This window comes from Tachysurus fulvidraco, chromosome 15, assembly GCF_022655615.1.
Source record: "Tachysurus fulvidraco isolate hzauxx_2018 chromosome 15, HZAU_PFXX_2.0, whole genome shotgun sequence".
NCBI classification, from domain to species: domain Eukaryota; kingdom Metazoa; phylum Chordata; class Actinopteri; order Siluriformes; family Bagridae; genus Tachysurus; species Tachysurus fulvidraco.
Window position 1 is genome coordinate 7329847 of NC_062532.1, and position 13501 is coordinate 7343347.

The 13501-nt window shown below is 37.3% G+C and overlaps 1 protein-coding gene across 1 annotated transcript; it reads right to left on the reverse strand.

Moving 5' to 3' along the window:
* Nucleotides 1–1314: 1314 nt before the first annotated feature.
* On the reverse strand, nt 1315–11961 carry gng13b (guanine nucleotide binding protein (G protein), gamma 13b). Its single transcript, XM_027171689.2, has 3 exons — nt 11711–11961; nt 6708–6836; nt 1315–3321 (listed from the first exon to the last, which is right to left on the reverse strand). Exons 2-3 carry the CDS (start codon nt 6803–6805, stop codon nt 3216–3218), a joined length of 204 nt encoding a protein of 67 aa, XP_027027490.1. The 5' UTR covers nt 6806–6836; nt 11711–11961; the 3' UTR covers nt 1315–3215.
* Between the last annotated feature and the right edge of the window lie 1540 nt (nt 11962–13501).

Consider the following 13501-nt stretch of genomic DNA (forward strand, 5'->3'; position numbering starts at 1 on the left):
ATACTTACGTACAGAAGAAAAAAGCGTTTGTAAACATTTACTGTAAACTGGTTCATTTTGGTAAATTCAGATATTTATATTTAAACATTTGTTATGTGAAAAAGCTTATTCAGGACATGACTGAATAAAAAACAAACTGCAATTTTTATGATTTTATCTTTTTTTTTTTTAATCCTTAACATTTTCATTTATAAACCTCTGAATTTCAATATCTGATTTGTTATATCACCAGATTAATGCCTTCAACTCACACCGTTTTTAAGGACCTCCAATAATTGATAAACAGTCTGCTGCTGATTAATGACAAATTTAATGCAGCTCCTTTTTTTTATATATTTTTTCTATGGAAAAAAAAATCAGCTCCAGAAAAAAAAGCACATCTAAGCTATTTTATTGACTGAGTCACATTGATAAGACTGTGTCTGCTTTCTTTGGCTGTACCTCTCAAATTTAATGAAACTGGAGGAGGGAACAAAAAAAGAGCATTTTTCAGATCCAAGTAAATACACTGTCTGTTTTGTATTAAGAATAGATTTATTCATACATCTTTAGTATCTACTTTATACTGGTCAAGGCCATGTTTGGACCTGGAGCAAGTCATGACAACAGCGAGGCACATGTGAGGAAGGAAAACACCCTGAATGAGAGGCACAATATCACTGTAAGGCACAATAACACTGTACCAGCTTTCAAAATATTATTCAGAATATAAAGATTTCATAATAATTCTCTTTTGGACAGAGGCACAAACAACTGGAACAATTACTTTGTGGCCCAGACTAACATTCAGCTAGATAATACAGCTTTGCTTTAATATTATGTGTGTGTGTGTGTGTGTGTGTGTGTGTGTGTGTGTGTGTGTGTGTGTGTGTGTGTGTGTGTGTGTGTGTGTGTGTTTGCATCATAGTTCATGTTTAAGCTTCTAAGCTGCTTCCATGATTCCTGACAACACTTTACTCTCACTTTACTGTGATATTCAGATGTGTACTGTCTGCTTTTCACTCAGCTCCACACACACACACACACACACACACACGCACACACACACACACACACACACATACACATGCACACACACACTCACACATACACACACATACACGCACACACACACACTCACACACACGCACACACACACACATGCGCACACACGCTGAATTTACTGTTATATTCAGACATGTGAGTCTCTGCTTTTCACTCAGCCCCTCACACACACAAACACACACACACACACACACACACACACACACACACACACACACACACACACACACACACACTTACAGTATATGAAAAAACAACACCAAAGCTGTCTAAAATTCCTCTACTTTATTCCAGATAAATGACTTTTTGTAAAACATTCAATAAAAAAATGCCATTACTTATTGCTTAGTCATTAACCCAAAACCTATGAACTTAATATCTAACTAAACACGCCACAGGTGTTTTTTTTTTTTTTTTTTTTTTTAAATTGATAAATATATAAAAACAGACCAAAATCAGAAGTCAATAAAATATGAACACACACCTTGCCTTGCCTTTGGAAGAAAAAAAAAAAAAAAAAAAGTTTTGTGCATCTGAGCCGGTTCACTTACAAAACACATTCATTCTCTTTAAGGAAAGCGTGACCAAGGCAGTATCAGATGGTGAGAACTGGCATGTAACGTGTGTTATTTCTTCTCTTGCTCATCACACAGTCAGGTCTGAGAGTCTGAGTTTTACTACCAAGAGCTTCATATATTTCAGATTTTATACTTTCATATATATTGGGGAAAAAATTCTTTATTATTCTTTATTAATGTGGGTCCAGTAAACACTAAGAAGGTTTAGTTACTCGACTGTTTTGTATTGTGTTTGTGTTTACATTGTACACCATTTGTGATGACAAGTGACATTAAAACACCGGTATTTATCCAGCTAGGTAACGAATATGAATATTAGCTTAATAAGCAAATTTTTAGGAATTTCTGTCATGTTTGTCTCCACACTCCAAACTCCAATCCACTGAAAGACACCGGTACACTTTATCCAAAAACTACTACTATTTATTGACAGATATTTATTTTCATTTCAATTTAAACATTAAATCGAATAGAAAACAAACAAACAACAAAAAATGAATTAACATGGCCATGAAAATGATGTCTATCTTTACACATAGCCTAGACTTTTTTTTTTTAAACTCTTTTTTACATAACAAGATTTGCAAAAATCTTAGCCAAGTTTCGAATGTTAATAAAATATTTCTACATGGTTTCAGTGAAATAGTTTTTTAATAGATGTTTAATGGACGTGTCAAAGTACGTAATATGAAGAATCCCACATTTATTGATTGATTGATTGATTGATTGATTTTGCCAGAATTCATTCGTCTGATGGGATTTTAAAAAGCGTGTCCTAAATATAGTCATATACAGTACAGTATCATAACAAACGATGATTTCTTAGCAGCTAAACACCGGATTCGTGTCAGTGTTCAAATAATAGTTTGCAACAATATATAAATGAAGTCTATTACACTACGATTTTCGGCTATGGAGATAAGGAATAAAAAATATACAATAAATAAATAAAACTTTCTCGGTAGTGGATCTCAGAACCTCAGACCTAAATATTAAAAAGCATCAGGTCCATCAGAGCATTAACAGTTAATTAAAAAAACAAACAAACACATAAATAAATAAATAGATCATAAATTAATGAATCGGACAGATTGAACAAAACGGTGCTGAACTTCAAGATGTTTTTCTGTGGTTCCTGTATAAACGGTGCACTGTCCTGCCGGACGGATTAACACGCTACAAGTCAGAAATCTCCTCTGGGGGTTTTTTTGCAGGTGTTAGTCTGCCGCTCGTTTTCTGGCAGTGAGACACTAAAAGTTTATAGAGTATTTTAAAAAAAATAAAGAAAAGAAAGAAAAATGCGGAAGCTAAACTAATATGTAACAGACTAATAGAACTAAGTGCATATAAAGAGTTCTTTTTCTATGAATATCATATTAATAGTGAATTTTTTTTTTAAATAACGTATTGACCTTTAGGAGTATTATATAGTAATGCGTGGCATAGTTTTAGATCTTGCAAGTAGTGACTGTACGGTGCTAATGCCTCTGTGTGTGTGTGTGTGTGTGTGTGTGTGTGTGTGTGTGTGTGTGTGTGTGTGTGTGTGTGTGTGTGTGTGGACATTCAGATCTGTGCTGTTCCGTTGTTTCCGTCCTAAATGATCACGCACTTGCCCTTTTCCACCCATGGATTATTCTTCATCAGCTCAGGGTTCAAAAACGGGTCAGTGGGCACACCATCCTCAATCCACTTCACCAAGCTGGAACAGGAAGAGGAAGTGAACGTCAGAGAGATGGATAGATTGATAGAATTATAGAATTTTTTTTATATTTACAAAGACAGGCAGACAGACTAACAGACAGAAAGAAATGTGTTTTATATTTACAAAGGCAGACAGACAGACAGACAGACAGACAGACAGACAGAAAGACAAACAGACAGACAGATAGATAGACAGACAGACAGACAGAGAGACAAACAGACAGACAGACAGAGAGACAGATAAACAGAAATGAATTTGTTTTATATTTAAAAAGACAGACAGACAGATACAGAGATAGATATATAGATAGACAGACAGAGAGACAGACAGACAAATAGACAGACAGACAGACAGACAGACAGACAGAAACAAATAAAGTCTTGTTTTATATTTACAAAGACAGACAGACAGACAGACAGACAGACAGACAGACAGACAGACAGACAGACAGACAGATAGATAGATAGATAGATAGATAGATAGATAGATAGATAGATAGATAGAAACAGACACCAAACACATCCAGGATAATTGATTTATTATTATTATTTTTAATTAGATCGCCACTCATATTAAGGCTCGACCCCAAACAGCATATTACACAGAATCTGTTCTGTTGTGAGGCCTGAAAGTGTATTTTGCGTGATTGTGATAGTCAAGAGTAATTGTGTGTAAAATGTATAAACAGCAATTGTGTGTGGAAACTCATCTCATTGCTGCAGCTGATATCCTGAAAACAGATCATAAAAACGGGGAATAAAATATTTTGACGTTTCTGTTTTCAGAAAGAAAAAACTAAAGACATTGAAATCTTTTTATTTAGTGAGACATGCATTCGTCTTGCCTACAAAACGCAGATAAAAGACCCAAAACAGACATATGCCTAATTAATCTGATACCAGCTGTCCACATGTCTGTGCTCCATCAGATCATCATCTTCATCAGCAGACAGCGGAACAACAAATAACACTACTTTTACTTTATGTCCATTCAGCTGCAATTAGTGAATCTGGGCAGTGAAGGGAAATTGTATTTTTAATAAAACTAACCATGTTCTAAACAATGATGTGCTTCCAACTTTTAAACTATGATCTAGTCTTTACCATCTCTCTGGGGTTTTTTGTGGATATTTTTAAATTTTTTTTGCATCACTTTGTGTTAAACCCAAGAGACAACAAACAACACACACAAATACACACACAAACACACAAACACACACAAACACGCACAAAAAACACAAACAAACACACACACACAAACAAATACACATACACACAAACACAAAAACACACACACACACACACAAATACACAAACACAAATACACACACACATACAAACACGCACACACAAACTCACACAAACACATGTTTTTTGTGCCATAATTCAGTCGTCTGATGCGATTTTAAAAAGCGTGTCCTAAAAATAGTCATATACTGTACCGTATCATAACAAACACACACTAACACGCACAAACACACACGCACAAATACGCACACACACCCTAACACACACTCACACACACACACACACAAATACGCGCACACACACTCACACACACACACACACACACAGACAAATGCAAACACACACACAAATGCACAAGCACACACACACACACACACACACACACACAAATGCACAAACACACACACACACACACACACACACACACACACACACACACACACACACACACACACACACAAATGCACAAACACACACATACACATGATGTGTTGAGGAGATATTTTTAGATCTTGTCAGTATATTATGTGTAGCATGTAGCACTGGACATTGGTATAAACCTGTTGATATATAAATATACAGCACGAAATGGAAGAATTGACTTTTAATTTAAGACCTAAAGGAAGGATCTTTTTGTAACCTACTGGGAGAAAATAAAGGAGTATTTTAATGTGAACAGTAACATGAATCCGTAAGCGTTACAATCTCACCTCATAAACAGAATGTATCTTATTTTAGTGATGTCTCATATTCTAATTAACGGCATGTGGTCACATAATTACAACCCAATTGTTATGATGAATCCTAATCAGAATTTTTCTAGCACTCATGTGTTAAATCCTGCTAAACTGGAACTGTTGCTGATCCTCTGAAGAGTTTTGCAGTCGATAAAAATGACAGACGTCCAGCATGTTGCGTGTGGGTGGAGTTTCGCGCTGATTCATAATGACTGGTATTTCGGAGCTAAGATCTGGGACGCTGACTGAAATAGCGATGATATTGAAGCTCCTCAGATTTTGATGATTGCTATTATATAAAGTACCATATGAATATGTGCTTCGTTGTGACATAGAGTCTATGGTTAAATATTTGTATTCCATTGATATTTACATAATTTTGAGATTATTACTAATACAATACGAGGTGCATGAAGTGTGAGGTATTTTCGTACGAATCATCAGTTACAGACTAATGCTACAGTATGAGAAGCAGAGAGAGCTGTAATGTGGAGCAGGAATGTGGAGCACGAAAGCATGAAACATGTTATGTTGAATTTGAAGCCCTTCTGATATAAGTTTACAGCAATATGACGCAGTGGCACCGAGTTACGACTCGGCTCGGTACAGCTATGCTTTAAAAGCTGGCCTGCTTGAGTGGAGTGCACAGATAAGTGGGTGTGAGAGCGGGAAAGGAAGCCTAAATCCCACTAGTGCCAAATCAGCAGGAAGTCAAATGTCATTGACGGTAAACAAAGTGAAAATAGACCAAAATATATAAAACATCAGGAAGTCTCAAGTCATGTCAAGTCAAAGTCAAGTCGAGTCTTTTTTAATATGTGTCAAGCGACTTAAGTCTGACTCGAGTCAAGTCATATGACCCGGGTCCCCCGTCTCTGACTACATAACATGAAAGATCACATTCGTTGTGATATTAATATGCTAATCGTTGAAGGTGGATGTTTATGATGGTCTATCTAAACTATTGCATAACATGTCATTAAAGGTTAAATTGAATCATCGAATCAAAATTGATTCGATGAATCAATTTTGATTCGATGATTCAATGTCATTAATGGTTAAATCGAATCATCGAATCAAAATTGAATCATCGAATCAATTTTGATTCGATGATTCAATTTTGATTCGCTCATTCAATTTTGATTCAATATTTCAATGTCACTGAAGTTTAAATTTAATCATTGAATCAAAAGTGAATCATTGAATCAAAATGACTCGTGAGTAAATCAGTGGTTGTTTTATTATAACGTATATATAATTTCAGTGCATAAATGTCCTCTGTGGAATTCTGTGTATACCTGCTTAATATTTGAACTATATAAAATGATGTCAGCTACTATTATCTCTCATCGTCAGCCTGCGGTCGGGATGCTATAGGAATAATGGGTGTGGTTCTTACTCTGTGACTGTCTTGGATGATTTTTCCCTCTTAAACGCCAGCTGGTACTTGAGGCTCTCTACCTCTTTCTTCAGCTGTGGTACATCCATTTCATCCATCACTGTGGTTTTAAGTTCAATCACACCAAACCTGGAAGGTGAATATTAAGAAATAAAGAAAAGGGATTAAAAAATCAGAAATTAATAAAATCGCATGACTGTTTTCAGCTATTAAAGACAAATGATATGTGATCTAAATACAGCAAACTGCTATCTGCAAACCTTTTCCTCCCACACACTGATAAAGGAATGAGCCAGGACAGTGTTAGTGTGTGTGTGAGTGTGTGTGTGTGTGTGTGTGTGTGTGTGTGTGTGTGTGTGTGTGCGCGTGTGTGTGTGTGTGTGTGCCTTAAAAGCATCCATCATGCAGGTGTTCCATTGCTTTAAAAGCATTTTTCCAGCCGCTCAGTCACCGACGTCTCTGATCTGATTTCACTCAGTCTGTATTGCACACTAACACTTCACTCCTGATGTCCCAGACGCTTTAGATTTGATTGCATTACAACCGTTCCTGTAAAATTCCCAATTTGTCTTTTGTCCAAGCCACTTCATGCTTTCAGACACTACTAAGGAGATATGTTTATGCAGGTGGATATAAGAGAAAAAAAATCAGGTAAAAGATACTACAAACTGTTTTCATTGTTTTTGCCATTTTAGCCATTTTTTAAGTGAATACTTTTATACACCCCTTTTCCAGACCTGAATGTCATATTCCTGTGATATAAACCAGCATGAAAAACTGTGTTTGTTGCTTTGTATTGACTGCAACTAAATTCCACTAAAGTCCTAAATTGTACAATGGAAATTCTTTAAATTCTTTAAAATTCAACTCAACGTCAATTATTTTGTACAGATTTAAGTTGTACTGATTTATTTTACTTTTATACAGTACATCTATCAGTTCTTACTGATTATCCTACACATGGATGCGGGAAGCCTGGCGTCTATCCCATGGGACTAACGGTACAAGGCGGTTGACCTGCTGGATGGGGTGGCAATCCATCGCAGGTCACAAACACACACAGTCAAACACTACAGATAATTTACAGATGCTGATCAGCCAAAAACACTTGGAAAGGAAACAAAAGAAAAAAACGAATATATATCACGCTTCCGGGTGATTTATGAAACATTTCTCCTCATTTTTACCCTGAACACATCTTCAGGATGGATATACTTTCTACTACTACTACTACTACTACTACTACTACTACTACTACTACTACTACTATTTCTACTACAAATAATTATACTCCTACTACTATTACTGCTATAAATATAACTGGAGTGGAGATCTGTGGAATCCAAACATGCTTCAAATATATCATGGCCCCTAAACCCACAGTAGTCAGTTCTTGCCAAGTTACATAAAATACTGAAGAGGCCACAATTCAAGGGTCTGCAATCTTATCCACAAAGAGCCAGCGGGTTTCATTCTAACCAATCAGGATCCAGGTTCGATTCCCTCTGTTCATCTCGGGCACCAATCTGTGTCAAGCTCAATTTATTTACAATCCAGGTGCTACTGTGTTCCCATTATGCTACAGAATCAGCGGGGCAAAACTAATTTCTTTTTTTGAGATATGCCAAAAGAAAGCGCTGCACTATAACACAACCATCAGGTCGATCTTGCCTGAATAGTGGGAGGGACTAATACCTATTGACCGTATATCTGTATGACCTACAGTTTAGTAGTAGTAGAAGAAGAAGAAGAAGAAGAAGAAGAAGAAGAGGAAGAACTCTAATGAAAGCAAGAGGAGCCCAAGAACCAGTAGAAATAATAATGATAATAAAGATACAAAGAAGAAGAGGAAAAATAAGAAGAATGGGGTATTTCTCCATCACTAGCAAAGTGTAATTAATGTTGCAAAGTTAATGTCTCGGTTATAGAAAATGATTCACTCCTTCATATTTACATGACTAGCATACCATTTTATCCAGATACATTCGTCTTCATTTTCAAATCTAAGTGAAAGTGAAGCAAAAAAAACAACAACTTGAAATTCTCAGTATCTGTAATTTATAATGCCCTACACTGACTAAACGTGTCATTAGTGTGTCTTGTGTAACAGAACAGGACAGCAGTCTGGCTTTTGCCTAAAGCCAAAGCACAGATGAGTGAACACACTGAGATCGATGAGTCCTCGAAAACACAGTGTACTGTGAGTCAATCTCACTCTGACTCTGATCAGTTATATAGCCATCAACACAAAAAGCTGTGTGCTGATACAGAACTTCTAAACTGCAATAATTGCCAAGTAATTACAATTTCTGTTAAACAAATCTTTAAATCTGACTTGCCATTTTAATAGACCTGCACATTCATGCAGTTAGACCTTCAGCCAATCATGTGGCAGAGGTGCAAAGCATACAATCACATGTCAAGAGCTTTAATTAATCTTCATTCCAAATAGCACATTGGGGAAAATGTGATATCTGTGACTCTGACTGCCACGTGGCTGTCGTGCGCCAGATCAGTTCTCTCAACAATCTCTAGTGCAGAATAGTGAGAAAAACAAAAAACATCCACCTTGTCAATGAGAGAGATCAGATAAGAATAGCCAGGTTGGTTGGATCTGACAGGAAGGCTACTGTCACTCAAATAAGCATTCTTTACAACCTTAAAGCATCTCGGATCGGCTACGGCAGCGACAGAATAGCCAAGAACTGGAATCTGAGGTTAAGTGTGAACAGACTCAGAGGTACTCTAGATACTAGTGTGTGTGAAGATCCCAGAAGATCAGCGGTTTTCCCAGGCATCCACACCATGATTAAAGCCATTGACATCACTTTATGGTGATTCTATTTTTTTTTCCACTATTTTATAGTGAACATTCACTGTGTCTGCCGGATCCCTGTGCGTTGTGCTGCTGCCACACAACCGGCTGATTGAATAAGTGCATGAATGAGCACAAGTTCTGGTGTTCCTATTATAGTGGCTAGCGAGTAAATGTCATTTTGCCACTCGCATTTGTGATATCCTGCTTCCAAGACAGTCATGTCTTAAAAGTCTTGTCTTATGCTGTTTTGCAGTTCTGGACCAGGAGAAGTTCCCACCAGAAGAATAAAGACTAAAGTAAAAATATATTTAGTACAAGAAAAGGCCTGATTAAACAGATTTTGTTAAACCAGAACGTGAAATTAAACGTGTGTTCAATCCCTCCTCTTCTTTATTTCCGTGTCTATTACATCACAACTGGTTCACTCCTCAAGCTTATTCTGACTGGTTGAATCTCTGGCACTAACACAGAGGCAACTCATACTAGCACTACTTTCTTGTCTGGAAATTTGGCAGAAGAACCTAATGTTTCCCCCCCCCCCCCCCTAAACAGAGGATATGGACTTTCACCTCACAGGCACAGATACTAGATGATCTGACCAAGTGAATCAGTCTCAGAAAAGACACTGAGTGTTCTCTTGCCACAGGATAGGTGTGGTTGGCAAACCGATGCACTGAAAAATGTTTAACTGGGAAATTTCACCATCGCATTTTTTTGCCAAACATGACAGAGAGAGAGATCGAGAGAGAGATCGAGAGAGAGAGAGCGAGAGAGAAAGAAAGGCAGACAGACGAAGCCTGAACCTCACTGAAATGACTCTTTTGGGAAAATGACAGCTCTTCCTTAGTGATGGTAACAACAGTGCTCACTATCTCTCAACGTCGCCACCAGGGAACCTCCATCCGCACCCTCAACTCCTTACTTTATGCTGCATCACAACCCATGCTCCCACCCCACCCCCATGCTTTAGCAATAATGTACTAATCACAATCTCTATAACTGAAAGAAAAGCTATAACTGAAGTGTGCCTGCACTCAAAGAAAGACAAAAACTGCAGCAGAAAATCACACAGTCCTTTTTATTTATTTATTTATTTATTACACACAAAGCCACCTTCTACATTTAATGTTAACCGTAGAGCGAATTCATGGTGACGGTTCTGTGCGGTTGAATAGACGCATTTGAGTTGCATATTTAAAAGTTTGTAAAGATGTGCACAGATTAAACGGTGTACAGCTTATGTGTTCGTTCAGTACCTTTAAGTGTTAATGCAGCAACGTAGGTGTTAATTCAGCCCTGTAACTCAAAAATCCTCAGTCAGCGTGTTTATATCTAGGTGACAGAAAAACTCTAATCTAACACAGGACATGCAGTGCCTATCTGTGCACATCACTGATCAGAATGATGTTAAGTAAAGCTCTACTGTGTGAATGACCCAAAGCTTTTTTTTTGGAAACTGCTCAGGACTTCAACTTGATTATATGGTCATAAGATCTGGGCAATTTTTAGATTTTAAAATTAATACTAGTATATAATAAAGTGTTATTAGAAACACAATATACACATAAAACAGAAATTACATGTATACAGAGATTCGTTTAGATTCATTCTCTCTCTCTCTCTCTCTCTCTCTCTCTCTCTCTCTGTGTGTGTGTGTGTGTGTGTGTGTGTGTGTGTGTGAGTGAGTGTGTGACAGAGAGAGAGAGAGAGAGAGAGAGAGAGTGTGTGTGTGTGTGTGTGTGTGTGTGTGTGTGTGTGTGTGTGTGTGTGTGTGTGTGTGTGTGTGTGTGTGAGAGAGAGAGAGAGAGAGAGAGAGAGAGAGAGAGAGTGTGTGTGTGTGTGTGTGTGTGTGTGTGTGTGTGTGTGTGTGTGTGTGTGTCTGTGTGTGTCTGTGTCTGTGTACAGGACTACCGGAAGACTCTGCAGTTATTATGTCAGCAAAGCAAATAGTCCAATAATCAGATCTAACCGAGATCCGCATGGAAATGCCAAGTTTTTACATAACAGCATCAGTTCAATGTGCAGTGTCCCGGATGGTGAGAAAATTGATTAAAAGGCAATAAACTCATCCGCATTGTGCGGTAAAGTCATGAGTCATATCTAAATATACCACAGAGCTGTAAAATAACAACACTGCCCTGATGATCACATCACATTTTTTTCTCGTTTCTAATCTAAATCTTACCTTTGGTTGAAACTGTAATAAAGGACGTGAGGGAGCTGTAAATCCGAGTGCACAAAATTGAAATGCTCCAAATCCTGTAGATCCTTTAAGACACTTAAAAACGCAGAATAAAGGGGAGCAGGCTGCAGTCTGGACCCACTGATCCCCAGTGATGTGGAGCTGCAGGGGAACAGAAAGGATGCTGGAAGTGGAGATGAGCACAGAGAGGAAAAAAAGAGCTTACAGCTGCTGAATCGCAAACGAGGATTGAATCGGCTCCTTTGTGAACGACTCTTTTAAATGATCCGGTTCGCAACACGGAAGAATCTGTTGTCCTTTTTTTCCCCCTGTATAGCTAACGCTAATAAAACTAAATGTCAATTAGTTGGATTTGTATGGCGCTTTTAGCAATGGACATTGCCACAAAGCTGCTTTAAAGAAAGAAATATACATATAAATAAAATAAATCTATAAATAAATCTATAAATGCATAAATAAATGTACATTTCAGGTGGCAAAGAAAAACTCCCTGAGAGGATATAAGGAAGAAACATCATCTGGTGTGATTATAAATAATTTCTATTCTTTGACGGTGTATTATATTGTCACAAAAGTCTAATTATGTAAGCAGGAAAATCATTCTACTTTTAGCATGAAACCTAATCAGTTTTCAGCAGTTCCCTGATGGGGATTTGAACACAAAACTCTGTGACTACTGCAGTTTTTTAATCCGAGAAGTGTTAGTATCAGCAGCAGTCCAAAGCCATCTTCATGGTCTCTAAGTGGTACTATTTAGAGAAATCTCATGAATCCCTAAACTGCCATCCTCAGCAGCAGCCCTTTGCATCATTAATGAAGTCTTAAGTCTTCAACAACCAAACAACCAACCAAACCCACAAAAAAAAAAAAAAAAACATAGAAAACTACAAAACATCACAATTACAATCTTAAATTTTAAGCTTTTATTTTCTTTGTCTCATTGTCTGCCATTACTAGTTCATTTCAGGATGACGTAACGTAATCAGATAATGTATGACTGAACATTCAAATACGGACTATATTGGAGGTGCATGATACTGTTTTTAGATCTGCATACAGAGGAATCCTAAAATATCGAATAAGGGCTAGTGTAAAGTGTGTTAAGCAGTTGGTAAAGCAGTTCTTTGCCACTTTGCACAAGCAACAGCGTGACAGGGCAACATGCTTCCCACCTGAGAACAAGCAACCACTTGTTCCTCACCACCACCAGGTAAGGTCCACTGCACAACAAATGATACCACCATGTCAGCCTGTCCATACAGGGCAATATAAAACTAGTGGATGTCGTTATCAATATATTCAATTTCTCACTGCAGCAAGCTGCTATCTCCACATGCCTCAAATCAATCACCATTATCCCTGTACCCAAGAAATCAACTATGCAATGCTGGAATGACTACTACCCAGTCACCCTGATCTTCACAAACACCAGTTACCCTACAGAGCAAACAGATACATTGCTGTACTTCACACAGCCGTTGCACACTTAGAATAACACTTCTAAAACTGTAATAAAATTTGAAGCTGATGCCACTGTTTTGGGCTTTATTTTGGATAAAAATGTGATGGCCTACAGGATCGAAGGGCAAAGCCTGATGAAGTGGTGCTCAGAGAACAACCTAGTCCATAACACGACTAAAACCAAAGAGATCATAATAGACAACAAGACAACCAGAGATCCACACATTTTCCATATATATATATATATATATATATATATATATATATATATATATATATATATATATATATATATATATATACATATATACA